Source organism: Sebastes fasciatus, chromosome 1 (genome assembly GCF_043250625.1).
Source record: "Sebastes fasciatus isolate fSebFas1 chromosome 1, fSebFas1.pri, whole genome shotgun sequence".
Taxonomy (NCBI): domain Eukaryota; kingdom Metazoa; phylum Chordata; class Actinopteri; order Perciformes; family Sebastidae; genus Sebastes; species Sebastes fasciatus.
In genome coordinates, this window is record NC_133795.1 from 41,786,332 (window position 1) to 41,805,642 (window position 19,311).

Sequence of the window (19,311 nt, forward strand, 5' to 3'; positions counted from 1 at the left end):
ATCCAGTCATCCATTATACATTTAAAAGCTATTTATATCTAGACGAGTATATCTTACTTTTGAGTATTCCGTTAAATTAATAAATCTGTTAATTTACGCATTCACACATCAGTTTTTTTCTTTTGCCAGCTGTTCTTCCTGCATTTGGCAGCTTCAACTGTGTTACTTTTAGCCTGGATATGTGTTTAACTTCTTCATATTTGTCTAATATAGTTTACTCTTTGTAAAATGTGCCGCTCTGTCCGTCTGCAAATCTGTGGACAAACACCTCCCTGTTCCTGTGAACAAGCTCATAACCAGACAGAGAAACCCTGGGTTGATTTACTGAGTTGATAACCAGCTTCATAGGACCGCTTAGCTTGATCTCGGTTGTTAGGGTATGTTGAACTGGCTTCGTAGTACAGGCCTCAGGCCTCAGGGGAACACCGCTCACGTCAAAGTAACTTTCAGTGCACCAGCCAGACAACACTTACCTTACATTGATTTACAATTTTCACACAGAGACAAGAAAAAAAACTCCCCCACGTCACACAAGTCACCAAAAATAACTACAAAACTACTGCATCTCCCAAACAAACGGCCCATTTCCCGCTATTGGACACACAAAGGAATTACACACAGAAGACACCACTATAGGGTATCCCCAGGGAAAACCTCCTAACATCCAGTGACTTCAACTATGATGTTAGGAGACAGATGTCATTTAATGGTGGTAAACACCAGCAGAGGTATGAAGCATTTTAAAATCATGGGGATATCATTATTTGTATATTAGATATGCCGCAATGAAAGGGATACCCTGACAATTGGATATTTGGAATTTAGGGTTGTATTTTTCTTCAAGTATTTATCACTATCTTTATGTTTATTTTTTATTTAACTTAATTATTGGGCCTATACACTTGGAGGTAGAATATAGTCCCTTTAATGTTACTACTGTCATTTTACAGCCATGTTAAAAACAAATGATGACACCATATGGTGATTTGGATTGAAGCCAGTTTTAACAACATATTGCCTTGTATCTGCATTTTGTTTTAGTATTTTTCCAACTAAAATCTTATGATTTTTTAATTTAACATTTGGTTTTCTTCTTGTGTTATTTAACACTGCATTTCATTACTGTCCTGTTGGCACTTATACATTTCATATTACTGTGCAAATCAGCTAAACCAAACTGCTAATTATTGACTCGATGTTTGGGGCTACTGAAGTGACAACACCATAAAGTTTTTTTGAAATTTGGACCAAGATATTCTACTAATGACACATGCTGACTGGACTCGGCCCGGGTCTGTGTCGTCTTCGGTACTATCCATCAATCAAAGTAATAGTTCTGCACAAAGATGGTGTGGATGCCTCTGTAGATGGGAGAGAAGTTATAGATGAGAGCTCGCTCTTCCTCCACAGGACTGGAGAAATGGTGCTGGTTCTTCGTGGCTGGAGGAGAGAAAGAAAGGAAGAAAGAAAGGGGAACAAAGGGAGAGTGTAAAGGAAAGAGAGACAAAGCTGGGTGTAGTGCTGAAGCTTCACCCATACAGACCAGAGGCCTGAGGCCTGAGGCCTGAAGCCTGTACTACGAAGCAGGATTTGCGGTTATTGAGGTAACTTCAGGGTTAACTCTGGGTTTTCCGTACTACGAAGCTGGTTCACTTCTTACCGGGGTAGATCTCCATGGTTACTTATGCTGAACGGCTAACCTGCTCCGGAGCAGGTTATGTTCCAGATAAGAGATCAACTCGTATGAAAGTACCTCCTACTGACCAATCAGAGCTGAGTGCGGTGATTGTATGATAATATCACACATATGAAGAAGTTACGGTCACAATCCAGGCTTAAATTAACATAGTTTAAACTGAAAAATGCAGGAAGGACAGCTGGATTTATGTTGTGGGTGTTTACCGCTTTGATTTATATTTTTTCACACCGACACAGGGGGGAAGCAGCTGAAAGGATGTTTAAATACTCATAGACGTCATTTGAAACCCGTAAGGTAGAAAGAAGTGTATTAATTTATTACTTTCGCTATTTATATTTAGACGAGTACAATTTACTTTTGAGTATTCCGTTAAATGTTGTATGTTGAACTCGCTTCGTAGTACAGAGGCCTGTACTACGAAGCGAGTTCAACATACCCAGGGTATCTTCACGTTATCTGGCTTCACTTAACCTAACAACCGAGATCTCGCTAAACTGTACTACGGAGCTGGTTATCAACTCAGTAAATCAACCCAGAGTTTCTCAGTCTGGATATGAGCGCGTTCACATGAACGAGGAGGTGTTTGCAGCATCTGACCAATCACAGACATGAATAAGACAACTGACTACAGACAGACAGGCAGAGAGACACATTTAACAAAGGAAGAAACTATATTAGACAATTACGAAGAAGTTAAACACTTAATCCAGACTAAAAGTAACACAGTTGAAGCTGCTAAATGTAGGAAGAACAGCTGGCCAGAGAAAAACTCCGGATGTGTGAATGCTTAAATTAACAGATTTATTAATTTTACGGAATACTCAAAAGTCAGATATACTCATCTAGATATAAATAACTTTTCAGAGTGTAATAGATGAATAGATTACTCATCATTTTACACTGTATGTATGATGTTGCGTCTATGACTATTTATCCTTCTTTCACCTGCTTCCCTCCTCTCTGACGGTGTGAAACGGACTCAAGAGCAAGTAAAAAAAATAAATATAAAAACATAATTCAAAGAGGTAAACACCCCCAGCATAAAGTCCGCTGTCCTTCCTGTATTTGTCAGTTTAAACTGTGTTGTTTTTAGCCTGAATTATGACTTAAACTTCTTCATGTGTGTAATATTATCATATAATCAGCGCACTCAGCTCTGATTGGTCAGTAGGAGGTGCTTTCATAGGAGTAGATATCTTATCTGGAACATAACCTGCTCTGGAGCAGGTTAGCCGTTCAGCATAAGTTACCATGGTGATCTACCCCGATAAGAAGTGAACCAGCTTCATAGTACGGAAAACCCAGAGTTAACCCTGAAGTTACCTCGATAATGGCAAATCCTGCTTCGTAGTACAGACCTCAGACCTCAGGCCTCAGATAACCTGGGGTAATATGAAAACAAACCGATGTACCACAGATTACCTTCAGAGACAAAGAAGCTGGCAGTGTAGAAGCAGGCTCTTATAGCAGCAGTGGAGTGAATCATGCCCGGCTTATCTATCCACTCAAAGGAGCTTTTCTCTGGATGCCACTGTACTGCATAAAATGGGTAGCGGTAGGCTGAGGAGAACCAGAAACATTGTCAGCGAAAACACCAACAACAAAGTAATCTGGATAATCAGAATCCCTCTCACTATTATTATTATCATAACCACCAGTTCAGTTAGAAGGTGATGGTGCCAGCTAGCTGAATTCACCGTAGTGTGCTATTTGTTGCACTATGCATTTGCACTAACCTTTTGTGTTTATGACAAATGTATAGTGAACAATATGAATGATTCAAACTGAAAAGTAGTCATGGAGGAATGGTACCTTCCATGGTGGAGATGAATTCTCTCTTCCCATCATTGTTAGAGGACAGGACCTTGTAAAACCTCTTCAGCTTGGCATTTCGACTGTAGTTCTGTTGGTTCAAAGGCAGACATTTCATATTGATTTCATTTATACTAGTTGTTGTAACCCTAAAACTATTTTGCTCTTCCTGCATGGAACAAAAGTAAAGAAATGCTCAGGAATGTGGTCAGATGAAGTGGTGTGTGGTGATTTGATGCTAAGGGGGGTAACATTCAACAGGACTCCTACACGAGACAAGGGCTCTTTTTCATTGTGTTAACGTGTCTCCTCATTTCCTTTCCTCGCCTCCTCTCCTCGCGTCTTAGTCCCTCCCACGGGGAGATGAGAGCAGAGGAGGAGAGAGCTGCATCTCATTTCACCATTTTTCACCTCCTCGTCTCCTCGCTCCTAGATCCTCCGGCTGTGACCCGGAAATCGATCTCAGCGCTCCATCTTGAAGGACGTCCCAATTCCTAAAATGCATCTCGAGGAGCGAGGAGGGAGGAGCCATGAGCGAGGATACTTTTATCCTCATTTCCATTCAGTCACATGAGGCTGATAATTCCTGAACGTCGGGTTTGATATGAGTTATATCATTTACATTTTCCCTCAAACATTCAGCCTAATACATAACTTCTACTGTCAGAATATCAATAACTACAGACACTAATAATGAATAAATGATATAAAGATATTGATCCAGTAGAGATGGTTCCTGGTCCTCTAAGGAGGACTCAGTACACAGTAGAAATACAGACTGCAGCTGTTATTCATGTGCAGGTGTTTGTTCAACAGGTAACAGACTACAGAGAGGAAACACTGCTGCTCTGATAACTCTGTTTCTTCATTACTATTAGATCAGTTCAGACATAAACAGCTGTTAAAGCCGACTGACAGCTGATCCAGCTGTGATCAGCTGCTGCTGTCACCAGAACCGGACGTCGCTTCATGTGACGCTTCAGAGGAAACGACGTCTCATGTCTCTAAAAACATATTTCCTTGTTTCCTCTCTCCTCGAGTCTTTTCCTCGCCTCCTCCGCTCGCATCTCCCGTGGGCGGGACTAAGATGCGAGTCGAGGAGTCGAGGAGTCGAGGAGTCGAGGAGTCGAGGAGTCGAGGAGTCGAGGAGAGGAATCGAGCCGTATAAAATCACAAATGGGAAACGCCCAAGAATGAGATGCAAGGAGAGAGGAAGCGAGGAAAAATAAGTTGTTTCCTCTGAAGCGTCACATGAAGCGACGTCCGTTTCTGATGACAGCAGCAGCTGATCACAGCTGGACATCATTTATTAGGCTGAACGTTTCAGTGAAAATGTAAATGATGTAACTCATATCAAACCCGACGCTCAGGAATGATCAGCCTCATGTGACTGAATGGAAATGAGGATAAATGATCTAAAAGGTGTTTGTTGCTGACAGACAGACTCTCCTTCTCTCTCTGACTTTAATAGTATCATTAATAAAAGTTAACGGGGGAAATAACAGATCATGAAAAGACAAATCATTCTAATAGAAATATCCAATTGATAACTGATATCCAATAAGGGGGCAGAGCGGTCAGTAAAAGACTACCGCAGAGGATACACTGGCATTTCCTCGCTCTCACCTCCTCCAGAAGCCTCCTCGCTCCTCGAGATGCATTTAAGGTATTGGAAGATGATCTATGATGGCGGAGGATGAACGATTTCCAGGTCAAGCGAGGAGATAGGACGTGAGGAAGCACAAGTTAGCACAATGAAAAAGACCCGAGTACTAACTACCTTATGTTTTGGATGTCCCATTAAGGATCACAAATAGTTTTTATAACAAGCTACTAATAACCCAGGCATGGGGGGGGGAGGGTTAAAGCCATGATCTTTGATTTACTAGACAAACACCTCACCACTTGGCCACCACACCTGCCTTTGCTCACCACTGAGTGTTTTCAGGCGTGGTCTGTTGTACTTGGGAGAGCAGGGTTACTTCCTAACGTCTTTTCCTAACCACTTTTCCTTGACCTCGATGGAAAACGTCATGAGGTCAAGGAAAGATGAGAAGGAGAATTCAGAAGGACTTAGGAAAAGACAACCGCGGTGTTCAGAGAATCCGACTGCTCTTTCACTAGAAGCTCCGTAATTATGATGTGACGGCGGCGGATGTTAGTGACGTCAGTCTGCTGTTGTGAAACTACAATGTTCTGAAGATGGACTACAAAAGGCGCCGCGTCCCCCGTGTGTTCTTAAATAGGTCTTTCAGTGACAGACCGCTTCACCCGCTGCGTGTTAAAGAGAGATACCACAGGTCCTCCTGCTGCTGTAGATCTTTACTAACAGATAATAAAGGATCATCTGACCTAACGAGGACAACCGGTGAAAAATATCACTTCATTACGAAGGATGGAACTGAAATAAAGAAAGGAATATATGATAAATATTGAGTTAATTGTTGGAGTTATGGAGAAGTTGTAGGAATAATATACTTCTTCCAACTTCTATTGGGATATGTAATATTTATGTAGATTATTTGTTAATTGATTGTTTACTGTTCATTTTATTAGTTATTCTTGTTTTGTGTTTTACTGAGGTATTTGTTACATGTTTGAAATAAATAATTATTAAAAATAAAGTGAAACGAAATGGTTGTCACTGTCCACTCATATTAAACATGAATCCCAATTAGTGTATGAGCGTATGAAAATAATATGAAAGATCAGCATATAGTTTGTTATCATGAACGGCCAAATGGTGCGTCGCTTTAAATGCTGCGGCCGCAAGGAATTGTGGGATGTTATTCTCTCTTTTCCTTTGGTAAAGGATGCTCCAGTGTATCCTCTGCTAAAGGAGATAATAAAGGAAGCATTGAAGCTCCTTTCCTTAACATTAGGTGAATTCAAACAGCTCTCATCATGGCTGCTACTGAGGTACTGAGAGGGTCATTTCACTCCATTAGGAACCTTCATAAGAGAAAAGGACTATTCAAACGCAACCCAGCACTTGGACCTTGGGTGGTGTAGACTACTGGCCTGGGTGCAGCCTCCCCCACACAAGGTCCTGAAGTTGTTGTTGGATGGAAAACCAGTAACCCAACAAGCAACTTGTTGACATGATACACATTCTTGCTGACTAATTTAATGCAAATGTGTAGTTCATGCAGTCCACAGCTACAAAGCTACATTGCACAGCCCCATCATTTACTATTATTCATATTTGGGCCTGGTCCCTTAGCCACCACCCCCTCACACTTTTGCATTCATAGAGGCTCCAACTCGGATGGCTTGGGAATTAGTTTAGTTCTACTTTCATTCTGGAAGACCTGTAACAAGCTCAATATAATGCCTTACAATTATGTGCATTGTTTTACAGTAATCTTATGTAAGGCATGCACTTGTAACAAGATGATAACCTGAACAGTTTTGTAATCTCTACTGTCCACAAACAATTATATTTGACATTGCCTTGAGCCTCTCCAATGTCAAAGTAAACATTCAGTGAGGGAACTGTGTAGGGAAAGGGGATTTTGGATGATGTTTGATGATCCGACAAATACTTTGAAGAATACTGACACGTGTCCCTTAAAGAAGTAGAAAAAATAATAATAACCAACAGACTCTGAAGAGGGAGCTGAGCAAGACCAAGCTCTCGATGTACCGGTCCATCTACGTTCCAACCCTCACCTATGGTCATGAGCTTTGGATAGTGACCGAGAGAATGAGATCACGGATACAAGCGTCCGAAATGAGCTTCCTCCGTAGGGTGGCTGGGCTCAGCTTTAGAGAGAGGATGAGGAGCTCAGACATCCAGAGGGAGCTCGGAGCAGAGCCGCTGCTCCTTTGCGTCGAAAGGGGCCAGCTGAGGTGGTTCGGACATCTGATCACACAGGACACATCAGGACACCTCCCTTTGGTGGTTTTCTGGGCACGTCCAACTGGTAAGAGGCCCCGGGGTAGACCCGGAATACGCTGGAGAGATTACATATCTTGTCTGGCCTGGGGGTCCCCCAGGATTAACTGGAAAACATTGCTGGGGAGAGGGACGTCTGGAATTCCCTGGTAAGCCTGCTGCCCCGGCCCCGGATAAGTGGAAAACAATGGATGGATTGATGGAGACTCTGGCCATGACAGGTGGTGATCGTGCTTTTCAGGAGTGGGCAGAAAGAAGAGGGGGAATGAGAGAAGGGGAGCATATAATACCTGCATAGACAGACTCCATTTGTGGAAGTTGGAAGTGATGTTTTCCTCTGCCAGAGACTGCAGCAGATCCTTGGGAAAACTTCGGAACAGACGGCTGGACTGGGCCGCTAGAGGACAGACGGTCCAGACAAGCAGTTCACAGCACAGGAGAGACAAAGTTACATTTAAAGTTATGTAATATAGCATTGCTACTGGAATAAGTTGATTGACAGCAGGGTCAGGGGTAAGGGCAAAGATACATATGATTCAATGATGAATTCAAATACATAAAGAAAGAACAAAAAACAACAACAACAAAAGAAAAAGAGAAGGACTGTAAGCTGAGACATCCCATCTGAGAAGAGAGACAAGCACAACAGAAAACAGGGGGGGAAACAAATGTTCATCTTCATGATGTGAGGCTGCTGAAGAAGAAGACAGAAGAATAAACGAGACAAGCAGAACGCGGGCAGAAGACGGGGACAGAAAAGGATACCTGGTGTGAGAGTGAGAGGCAGAGCCACAGCCATGGTATCAGTGAGGGTGAGCAGGTTTTTATTGGCTGTGAGGACAGACAGCTGCTGGAAGCCCTGACAAGTTCCCCAGACAGGGAAGTAGTCTCCAGCATCGTTGGCCTGCCGAGGACAAGAGAGTGACCAATGAGAAGGTAACAATGAGGAAGGCGTAATGTTATTCTATTTCACATACAATCCAAGTGCTTCAATCTCATACAGTTGCACACATTCACACCAAGTAGAGCTGAGACTCAATAGAGAGCCAAGTCCCGCCCCTTCCGGTGGACCACATGGGACTAGGGATGTCACGAGAACCAATACTTCGGTACCAAGTCCATTCCAAAAATTTAAAAAAGTGACGGTACTCTTATTCTACAGTACCTAAGGTACCGTACGTCTGTAATGGTCGTTGGTAGGGATGTGACAGTGAGGAAAATGTTCCCACCGGTTAATAAACTTGTGACAACACCGGTGTAACCGATTACACCGGACATTTTACAAGAAGAGCTGATGGTCAACATGTGCAGAGCGCTGACTCTGATCTTTATTGTCGGGTGGCGGTGTGTCTGGCCTCTCCGGTAGAGCTTTTGCTGCGGGGCTCCGCTGCGGGGGTCTACCTGGCGCCGCTGCTCCGTGCACACTGGCTGTGACGGCTCCATCCACCTCACGGCGATTACCTCATTAACGTTATGGTTCCCTTATAGCGTTGGGATTAAACGTGAAATATTGCCAAATAGGTTCGTTTGCTTTTCACTTCAACAGTAAATCCTCTGCTCCTACTACTCTGAGCTGACGGACCAGATGCATTCACGGTCAGTATGTAGTGTCCGTCGTCTGACTATCGATTGATAACATGCCGCTGATACGCCAAAATGAACAAAATGGCTCAATTATTTTTATTTTTTTCCTTAAAGGCTACATGCCTCTGTATTTTGTGATGTTCAAATGTTTTTAATAAAAGAGTGTGTGTTGAATTACAGTGCAGGGGATTTATTGTTGTTGTTTTTGTTTTTTTTACCGTGGTATTTAATTGGGTATCAAGAATCGTGGAAATTCACTGGTATTGGTATCGACTACTAGATATCTGGTACCGTGACATCCCTACATGGGACCTAATTTCGGAAAAAATATGAACGGTAGTCAACGGAGAGAGACAAAAAATTTTTTGATCCCGTTTGAATTGCGCCATGAATCACACTTGTCAAATTAAAAGATAATTTTGTAAGTCCAGAAAGTCTCAGTTTGTTGTAAAACTGTTGAAGTATCAGACTGTGAAAATACGTCATTAGAAACACTACACACCCAACAGTGTGGTAGTGACGTCTCTCTCTCTGAAGCTACGATGTCCGAGTGTTTCCTACTGGGATGAACTCACACCAGCAACAGGTCTGATCCTTCTTTCTCTTCCCGGCTGATATAAAGACCAGGAGTCTCTGATAAAACACATCAGGTCAGATAACATTTCATCTGTGAGTGGAACATAGCTAAGTTAGCTAGCTAGCTAGCTGGTGTTGATGACCTATATTGTCGGAGACGAGAGACGTCACTGAGCAGTTTCTAAAAAAAACTAAATAATACTACGACAAACTGAGACTTTCTTATCTTGAAAAATTGTGCTTTAAATTGACAAACATCATATGTGTGATTCATGGCACAATTCAAACGGGACTGAAAAATAAGATCTCTCTCCGTTTACTACCCTTCATATTTTTGTCTGAAATAAGGTCCCACGGGGTCGTCCACCGGAACGGGACGGACTTCGGTTTGAGTTAGACAAATCTTCCAATGTTCCAGTCTTTTTAGTACCAAAGTCCTTCTTCTCAGTGGTGGAATGTAACGAAGTACATTTACTCAAATACTGTGCTTAAGTACAATTTTGAAGCAACTGTACTTTACTTGAGTATTTCCATTTTCTGCCACTTTCTACTTCTACTCCACTACATCTCAGAGGGAATTATTGTGCTTTTTTCTCCACTACATTTATCTGACAGATTTAGTTACTTTGTTGATTCCGATGAATAACACAAAATATAAATCAACTAATAAATGACGATATATTATCATAACTTAAAGTACATGGCAATATATAAAGTCATTTAAATGAGCTCCACCTTTACCAGCTGCAACATTAAAGTGAGGAACACATTCATTCATCAATAATTATACTCCATTGATATATTATTATTATGAAATTATGCATAATGAGTACTTTCACTTTCGGTACATTAAGCATATATTGATGCTAATACTTTTGTACTTTTACTTTAGTAAGATTTGGAATGCAGAACATTGACTTGTAACAGAGTATTTTTACACTGTGGTATTGTTACTTTGACTTAGGTCAAATATCTGAGTACTTCCACCTCTGCCTCTTCTTCTTACTCACTTACATTGGCATTGCATCAGGAAGGTATCTCTGTCAGTATGGATAGAAGGAACAATGAGAGCGACCAAAAACTCTTTCAATGTACGTATGAGTATGTGAGTTAGTTTAGAGTGGAAAAATGTGAGCGTATCTTTTAATGAGAGGAAAATGAAGGCAAGCTAATCAGGTTGGAACACAAACAATGACTCTATAATCTCTTTTATGTTGACCTTAGATGGCACTTCATCTTGAAAAAGTCAAATATCACAAATATTTAATCAAACATTTGAATATCAAGTCAAGTCAAATATTTTATATTTTACCTTCAGAGCCAAGTTGTAAAAGATCTTGGCGGCTCGACTGAACAACGATGTTTGAAGATCTACGTCTCCTCCCGGGAGCAACAACCTGAGGAGACACTTTCCTGTTTACATACAGGCTAAGGGCTTGGAAAAATTGAATACAGCTAACAGTGGTTGATATCATTTTTCCACAGCTTTTACATGTCAAAACATGACTTATTGCAATATGTAAGCTTACATTTTATGTTTTGACACATACTTTCCAACCTTGAGACCTCAAAAATCAGGAGGGTTTTGAAATCAAAGCGGAGGTCTGGGCGACCTCCCCCCAAAAAACACCCAAAAACTGAGTTTCAGAGACTTTGTTTCCTGCATTCTGGTGACTTTTAAAGAATGAAAATAACAACAATAACACGTACACTCCAAAAGCATTTTTGTTAAATAGGCCTACTTTTAGTTTTACTTTTAATTCTCAGGAAAGAAAACTGAATAATTTGCCCCTCTGGCGTGAACTTATGTGAATCTCGGGTATAAACTAGGCTAATATTCATCAGTTTTCATTCATTCATTAATTTTTTGCAGCTGCTTGAGTATTTCTTTCTCTTAGTTCTCTCAATTTCTCGCTCCTTCTCACTCACTGAAGGTCCTTTCAGACACAACTCAATAACGGCACCACTGCACTCTGAAGCCAGTTATTTCTAATGAGTTGCGTCTTACCACATCGGCTTTTCTACGTGTTGAACAAAGTCCAATTTCAGGCGCTTTGCGTTGTGATGTGCGGCGAACACAGCTCAAACCGAGTTGTGTCACGAGGAGCTCTCTTCTACCGGTAAACAACATTTGGTGTAGCTGTATTGTCGTCCGGTTGGAAACATAAGGGCGTATACACGCTGTACAGTCCCAGAAACAGGTTGAGATAACGAAAAGGAACACAAGGTGTGAAAATTTGTCATAAATCGGGAGAAATACGGGAGAATTGTAACCACGGGAGGAAACCGGGAAACAGCAATGAAAACCGGGAGTCTCTGGGGAAAACCGGGAGGGTTGGCAAGTATGCTTGACCTGGTCATGTTCCCTCTGCCAAACATGTTGGAATTAAAAGTAACTAACAAATATGTCTGTGTCCCTATTAATGTATCACAAAGAACTTTCAGTGGACGTATACTGCTTCTAACTGAACAAAAGTCTGATGAAAAATTTACAACTTTGTCTCAATAGAAAAGGCCACCCTCTCAGCCTGATAACCAGGGTATCAAGTCAGCTGATTTCCATTGTCATATTAAAACACTAACTACCTTTGAATGTATTATAAGCTAACAATAGTATTATGTACAGTAGTTTATACAAATCTTTGCTGACTGGCTTCACTTTGCTGATTGGCTAAATTAGCCTGTTGATCTTTTAGCTATCAAACTATTGTAATCCTGCAGCTTGGAGCCCCTGACCAGATTTAGAATCAACAACTGTAAAATAATAGACCAATACATTGTTAAAGCTACCAAACCATTGTTTTTGTCACTTCTTATCTAGCATAGTTATGCAATGAAAACCCGTTGTACAATGGAAAGCCAGAGTCACACAGAGACTTGTTTTGTTTAATTATGAGACTAGTGGCAGCAAAAGTGAGTCAGTGTGTCATAGAGAGAGCTGAACAAAAGAGACAACAAGAGAACCCTGGGTAACTCACCCATTTATTGAGTAGAATGTCTTAGCATATTCATCTTCTGTGCGATTGATTCTGGTGAACAAAAAAAGGCACAGGAAGGATAAATTAGCCTGAATGAATAAGAATAACACCTGACAAACAGACCAAAAATAACTTCCTTCATTTATTAGAATGATTTTTCTTTTCATGATCTGTTATTTCCCCCGTTAACTTTTATTAATGACACTATTAAAGTCAGAGAGAGAAGGAGAGTCTGTCTGTCAGCAACAAACACCTTTCACATCATCTATCCTCATTCAGTCACATGAGGCTGATCATTCCTGAATGTCGGGTTTGATATGAGTTACATCATTTACATTCTCCCTCAAACATTTAGCCTAATAAATAACAACAAATGACACCATAGTCATAATCATCTGGGTTATTAAATAATGAATTCACAAAGAGGATATCTAATAATCTAATATATAACACTAATAATGAATAACTAATATAAAGATATTGATCCAGTAGAGATGGTTCCTGAGCCTCTAAGCAGGACTCAGTCCACAGTAGAAATACAGACTGCAGGCTGTTTGTTAAACTAGCGTTGGTTAAACAGTTAACAGGCTACAAAGAGAAAACACTGCTGCTCTTCCACTGATAACTCCGTCAGCTCCGTGCAAAGCAGCGGAACAAAAACACCGACACATCACAGACAGTATGGTAATAATGCATTCGCGTGCCTAGTCTGAGAGACCCCAGCGGGGCATCAGATGAGTAGGCGGTCCTTAATGTGGCCCAGGACACATTCTCGTACACACTGCTTAAAGACAGTGGCCATATGTGGCCCATGTATTAACATGCGTCCTCAACGATCCGATCACAAATCTCAAGACGCATTGAGATCGGGTATGTTGAACTCGCTTCATAGTACAGGCCTCGGGTCTGAACAGGGCCAACAGGGTCAACAATGAACCTAACATTGCTTTGGACTGCGGGAGGAAGCCACGCTAACACACAAACACATGCAAACTCCACACAGAAGGGCCCCAAGCCGGATTCCAACCTGCAACACTCTTGTTATGAGGCGCCCTACCGTGTAGCCCGCCAGCATACATACATATCTAAAATAAATAGACGGGTCAACAGCCAAAAGTTACCCCCGGCCCCCTTTAATCCATTGGGACTACTCCACCTAACAGGTATGAGAGATGTCACATGTGAATGTTGTACCTGATGGGTACCACCCTAGCCCCGGCTCCCTCCAGGTACTTCACATAGGAGGCAGCGATGTACGAGGAGCCACGAGCAAACTGGTCTCCTGGAAGGTTTTCCTGCGCCAACACACCTAGGGAGGACAGAAGACAGAGAGCATAACACAAACCGTATAGCAGGCATGTAAATGATCTACATGATTCATGTGGGTAGTGTTTTCACCTTTTTCCTTTTAACATAATTACTTTATTGTCATTAAATTATGACTTTATTCTTGTAATATTATGACTGTTTAATTAAAAAAAGTATGACTTTATTCTCATTAAATTACAACTTTACACTTGAAATATATTACTTTATTATCATTAAATTAGGTCTTTATTCTTATAATATTACATTTTAATATAAAAACTATGACTTTATTCTCATTAATTTACAAATTTATTCCCGTAATACTTTTTCTCTCAACATTTACACATGAATTATTGTGACTTTATTCCCGTAATATTACTTTTTGTTCAAAATATCACAACTTCAACTATGTGTGGGAAATGTTTTGAACATGAGCAGACATTTTGCTGAAACACATATGAGCTATTCCAGGGGTTTACAAATCCAGGTGGGTTCAATGTAGCATTGACGTTGGTGCAACGAGCACATTTAAAGAGGTTATAACCCTAAAGACATTTCTACCATTTATTTATGCATTCAAATCCACTAGAATGCAAGAAATGTGTTTGATGCTCAACATTAGAGACAGACAACCACGCTCACATTCACACCTACGGGACATTTAGAGTCAACAATGAACCTAACCTGCATGTCTTGTTACTGTGGGAGGAAACCTGAGAACCTGGAGAAAACCCACGCTAACACGGGGGAGATTATATATATGGTGGACGTATTAAGACAACAACAATGAAATGTATAAACAGTAAGACAATACCAATATAATATGTATAATACTCTGATTCTTATGGTTTTTTCTTAAGGCCAAATTGCTCCCGAAGGCCGAGCCATCGATGTTTGAATGAGCATTTAGATCACCTGATGAGCAGTTTAGTACCTTGCATGACAGCCTTTTCCATCAGTGTATGAAAGGAAGACAAGAAAGGCGGCCTAGAGCAGCCTTTCATTCATTCATATCATCATCATCCATTCATTCATCCACTTACCGGTGTTACACCGAAATCTGTGACCGCAGAGCCGTCAACACATAAGGTCACCATTTCTGGTTGTTGTCGTCAGAAAATGTGACCCCACTGTAGCTATAATCTTTTGGTTTTATTTTAGAGTTTTGTGAATATATCTTTAAATTAAAAATATTAAAATACATTTATGTTTTTCAACAGTTTTGTGTATATTTGCCTCATTTATTAAACAGGTACATCGGGGTCACATTTTCACTGGTACGCAGTACCGACACTTCTACATGTGGGTGAGAACAAGAGTGCTGTAATTCATCAATGGAATGTTTGTGTTCTTTTTGTGAAAACATTTATTTGGTTATATATTAATGATACAATATTTAAAAGTTTGACAGAGAAAACGATTTAAAGGCTGTAATATGTAGCCTAACAATTGTTTAATTATATCAAGTTTTGTCTTTAGGCTTTTTGGCCATTATCTATAGTAATAATAATGGTCCAAAATGATGTGAAATTGCGTAGTTTTAAAGGTGCTATTGATAACATTCAGCCACTAGATTTCACGTTCTTCCTCCCCTGTTCCATTGCATTCACTTCACAACAAGTCGTTGCCAGGCACTTACCATCAATCTATTGAAGAAGTAAATACATAAATAGAGCATTGTTGCTACAACACTAGTTGACATGTACCAATAGCTTTGATTGGTCTGTGGTTGCTAATATGGGCAGGGCATAGTGTTACATGAAGCCTGTCAGAAAAATTGTATGGTAAGTGAGCATGACATAACAAATGTCACTCATCACTAATAAAGATGATAAAGCAACTAGAAGTAAACAAAGCAAAATGTATATGAGCAATGTTTTGACAGGCTCTTTCAAATAAAGCAAATTTAGACTTTAGTGACAAAAGTCATTTTAGGTACTGGCCCAGTTAACTCAACCATGCAAGCCATGGTTTTCAGCTAAAATGGGCAACATATACACACACGAGGATGAAAAACCGGTTCATAGGTCTAGATAGTATCATAGCAAAATCTTAACAATCTTTTTTTTATATATATATATTATTTGTTGCAGACAGTGTTTGAAGGGAACACAGGACGAGACCTGACCAAAATGCATTTTGGTGTTTTGATTTTTTGTTGAAGGTGTTCTAATTTTCCACGAGCGCTTCACAGCAGCCCACTGCCCTTAAATGCTGAGGATGGTTAATGCAGAGGTCCGATTACATGTATGTACATGTATGGATATGATGATTCTGATAACGTTTATGTTTACGACAATTTTATGACACAAGCATGCACCTACACACACATCTACACACAGTCCAACAGAGACACACACACGTGCACACACACACACACACACAAATCAGACATAAAGACACCAATGTGCATAAACACACACCCATACAACATAATCAGTTATGAAATGTTTGTTCAACTTTTTATCATGGCATGTATTTATTGTGTTGTTACTATGGCACTCCAAAGACAATAGTTAGTGTTAAAGGGACTGTTTGTAACTTTGTAAGCGTATAAATGTAGCAGGTCGGCACACATTCGCGCTCGCATATGCGCGTTCGCGTGTAGCCGCTGTACCCTCCTCTGCCTGCTCGCCTTCACTCAGACAGCGCGCGTTCTCGATCAGCTCGCTCCACCTCTAGACGTGAACGTGCGCACACTCCACACTGCAGAAGAGTTAGTTTAGCTCTGAGAATATCTAATATCTAGTGAATGCACAGGGGACGTTTGTGCAGAAATAACTGCTGCAGCTCCTCCAGACCAACAGAGGTTTTCCGTGTCTTGTGAAGTGACGGAGCTGTGCAGAGAGAAACGTTGTCTTCTCGTTACCGACAGGGTGCCGGTGTCTCCTCTGCTCTCTCCGGCTGCGGGCGGAGCAGCGGAGACACGCTGCAGAGCCCTGCTGCATCAGCCTGCACTTAGGCAGGAAAAGCCAACACTAGGACCAGATCTAAATCATGTTCATGGAGAGACCTTCGTCTGGTCAGCTAACATTACTGCCAAGCAGCTGAAATATAGAGTGATATTGTGCTTTTAGCTGACGTGTGTCGCCTCACTGTTTTGAGCGATGCTCGTTCAGGTACATTTAGAGCGAGCAAGCGCGAGCCCGACGCTGACTTTCGTTGATTTCACGGCCACAGGTGTCGCTGTTAAGAAGCATTTCTGAAAGTTACAAACAGTCCCTTTAAAGGGACTGTTTGTAACTTTTTTCACGTATAAATCAATTTGGGTCGGTGTCTCATGCACGCTCACGTGTGTCTCTGCTGTTCAGACTCAGACTCCAACACAAACTACAGTGAAACACCAAAACCTCTTGGTTGTATCTAGTGAAGCCCGTCTGTTAAACAGTGTTGGCCGCAGTCAGAGGACGCAGGGGAGACCGTAGCTTTGGTCTCCAGGACCGGAGTCTCTGCTGTACTCTGCTCCTCTGCTCCTCTGCTCGCCTTCACTCACACACCGCGCTCGTTCTCGCTCTTTCGCTCCACCTCACGTGCATGAACGCACTCCACACTGCAGAAGAGTTAGTTTAGCTCTGAGAATATCTAGTGAATGTACAGTGGACGTTTGTGCAGAAATAACTGCTGCAGCTCCTCCAGACCAACAGAGGTTTCCCGTGTCTTGTGAGAGAAACGTTATCGTCTCCGACCAAAACTCCGGCGTCTCCCCTGTTCCCTCCGGCCGCGGTCGGGAGGCCGAGGCAGGACAAGCCAACACTAGGATCAGCATTGATTCATGGAGAGACCTTCGTCTGGTCAGCTAACATTACTGCCAAGCAGGTGAAATATAGAGTGATATTGTGCTTTTAGCTGACGTGTGTCTCCTCACTGTGTTGAGCGATGCTCATTCATCTCTATGTAGAGCGAACACAATCGCGAGCAACAGGACGCTGACTTTAGTTGACTTAACGGCCACAGGTGAAGCTGTTAACAAGACATTTCTGATTCTTACTAACAGTCCCTTTAAAATTAAAATGATTTCATCTGAAATGGCTGTTTCATGCTCTCTTTTTACATCGGCCCATTTTACCTGAACATTGTGTCTTAGCTCAAGAGGGAACCTGCTGCTACTCTTAACTCTCATAATTCCAAAACAATGATTTTCTGATCTTTTTTTTTTTTTAACAAATACATATTTAAGGGACCCATGCCAATTCATAAAATTACCATTAGATCTCATGCATTGCTTATTGGCTGCTCTTTTAAATCATTCCCTCCACCCTACATCAACATAGTGCTACTATGTTGATGTAGGGTGTCAGGTTGTAAACCTCCAGAAGACTTACTGGTATATATTCTGATATTATAGACACTCACATGGGACATGCACACACACACACGCTCTCTCTGTGAACACACGCACCTTTTCTTGAACACTCTCCATTAGATTACATCATGTTATAATCGGGCTGTCGGTCTCAGAGTGGACCGACAGGGCTGGATCTTACCGATGAGCGGTCGGTAGTTGAGCTGCTGGCTTCTCCCAGCCGCGCACAGACGCGCAGCGCACAGCCAGGCGCTCAGCAGCGCGAGCATCGCTGCAGTCGGCCGACACATCCAACACACACCGGGCAGGATGGAGCAGCAGGAGGAGGGAGGAGGGAGGAGGGAGGAGGGATGCAGGCTGGGTCAGGCTGGGTTTGCACGGTGAAAATGTTTAATATCGGTGCTGTTTTTTGTGTGAAAAAAAAGCAGATCAAATGAAGGAAAAGGGAAAAAATGTAGGCTGCAAACCAGTGATCGGAGCGAAGCCGCTGATGTGATGAGGCTGTGTGCTGCTGCTCCTCTCCTCCTCTGATCTCTGTCTCTACCTCCGTCCAGGCCTCTGAAGAGCAGCATCCAGTGACGTGCTGAGCTCTCCTCCATAGAGCCACGTCAGCTAGAGAAGGCTCCTCATAGAACTAGATCAGCCAGACCAGACACCTTCCCCATCTACAGACTCCCCCACGTGGTACAGCTCAGGTACAATTGAGTAGGGGAGACCGGGGATGATAGTGACATCTTTTGTTCAGCATCAGTAACTCAGTGGTTGTTCTGCTAGATCTCGCAAACTTTGATACATGGTACTACGGAGCCCCCCGCCCCCAGATCCCCTAGACCCCTAGGCCTCCAGGAGAACATTTTTATTAAGTCGTGCCCTCGAGTTAGTAACTTGTTCCCTCGAGTTAGTAAGTAACTTGAGGGAAGGAGTTACTTCATAGAGCGCTTCTTCCAATCATTTCTGACAGTCCACGCATTGCTGATGAACGGAGCCCCCCTAGATGATGTACTTCAATAAAGTTGGAGAGATATTGACAGATTCAAACTTCCTGGATCAATAACTCATAACCGAAACGTTGTTAAAACACAAACGAGGGCTCTTTCTAACTAGTAAGATAGACAACGAGGGACAACCTCATTTTAATCACAACGAGCCGTCC

At 41.8% G+C, this 19,311-nt stretch overlaps 1 protein-coding gene across 3 annotated transcripts; it reads right to left on the minus strand.

The window, feature by feature from the left end:
- Nucleotides 1-267: 267 nt before the first annotated feature.
- LOC141775770 (gamma-glutamyl hydrolase) lies at nucleotides 268-18,879 on the minus strand. Of its 3 annotated transcripts, none has more exons than XM_074649455.1 (9): nucleotides 18,340-18,879; nucleotides 13,742-13,856; nucleotides 12,548-12,598; nucleotides 10,882-10,966; nucleotides 8,175-8,313; nucleotides 7,700-7,806; nucleotides 3,512-3,602; nucleotides 3,122-3,235; nucleotides 268-1,440 (listed from the first exon to the last, which is right to left on the minus strand). In XM_074649455.1, exons 1-9 carry the CDS (start codon nucleotides 18,446-18,448, stop codon nucleotides 1,319-1,321), a joined length of 933 nt encoding a protein of 310 aa, XP_074505556.1. In that variant the 5' UTR covers nucleotides 18,449-18,879; the 3' UTR covers nucleotides 268-1,318. The 3 variants fall into 3 exon arrangements, with proteins under 3 accessions (XP_074505556.1, XP_074505547.1, XP_074505564.1); XM_074649446.1 differs by having other exon boundaries at nucleotides 3,122-3,259; nucleotides 18,340-18,872; XM_074649463.1 differs by lacking the exon at nucleotides 3,122-3,235.
- Between the last annotated feature and the right edge of the window lie 432 nt (nucleotides 18,880-19,311).

Bases quoted from the DNA above. Each gene is read 5' to 3' on its own strand.
- LOC141775770 (XM_074649446.1), bottom strand. From the start codon at position 18,448: ATGTGTCGGCCGACTGCAGCGATGCTCGCGCTGCTGAGCGCCTGGCTG. The intron at 7,807-8,174 runs GTATCCTTTTCT...TCTGTCCTCTAG, and splicing joins GCCTCTCACTCTCACACCAG to CGGCCCAGTCCAGCCGTCTG. The intron at 3,260-3,511 runs GTACCATTCCTC...GGTTCTCCTCAG, and splicing joins ATTCATCTCCACCATGGAAG to CCTACCGCTACCCATTTTAT.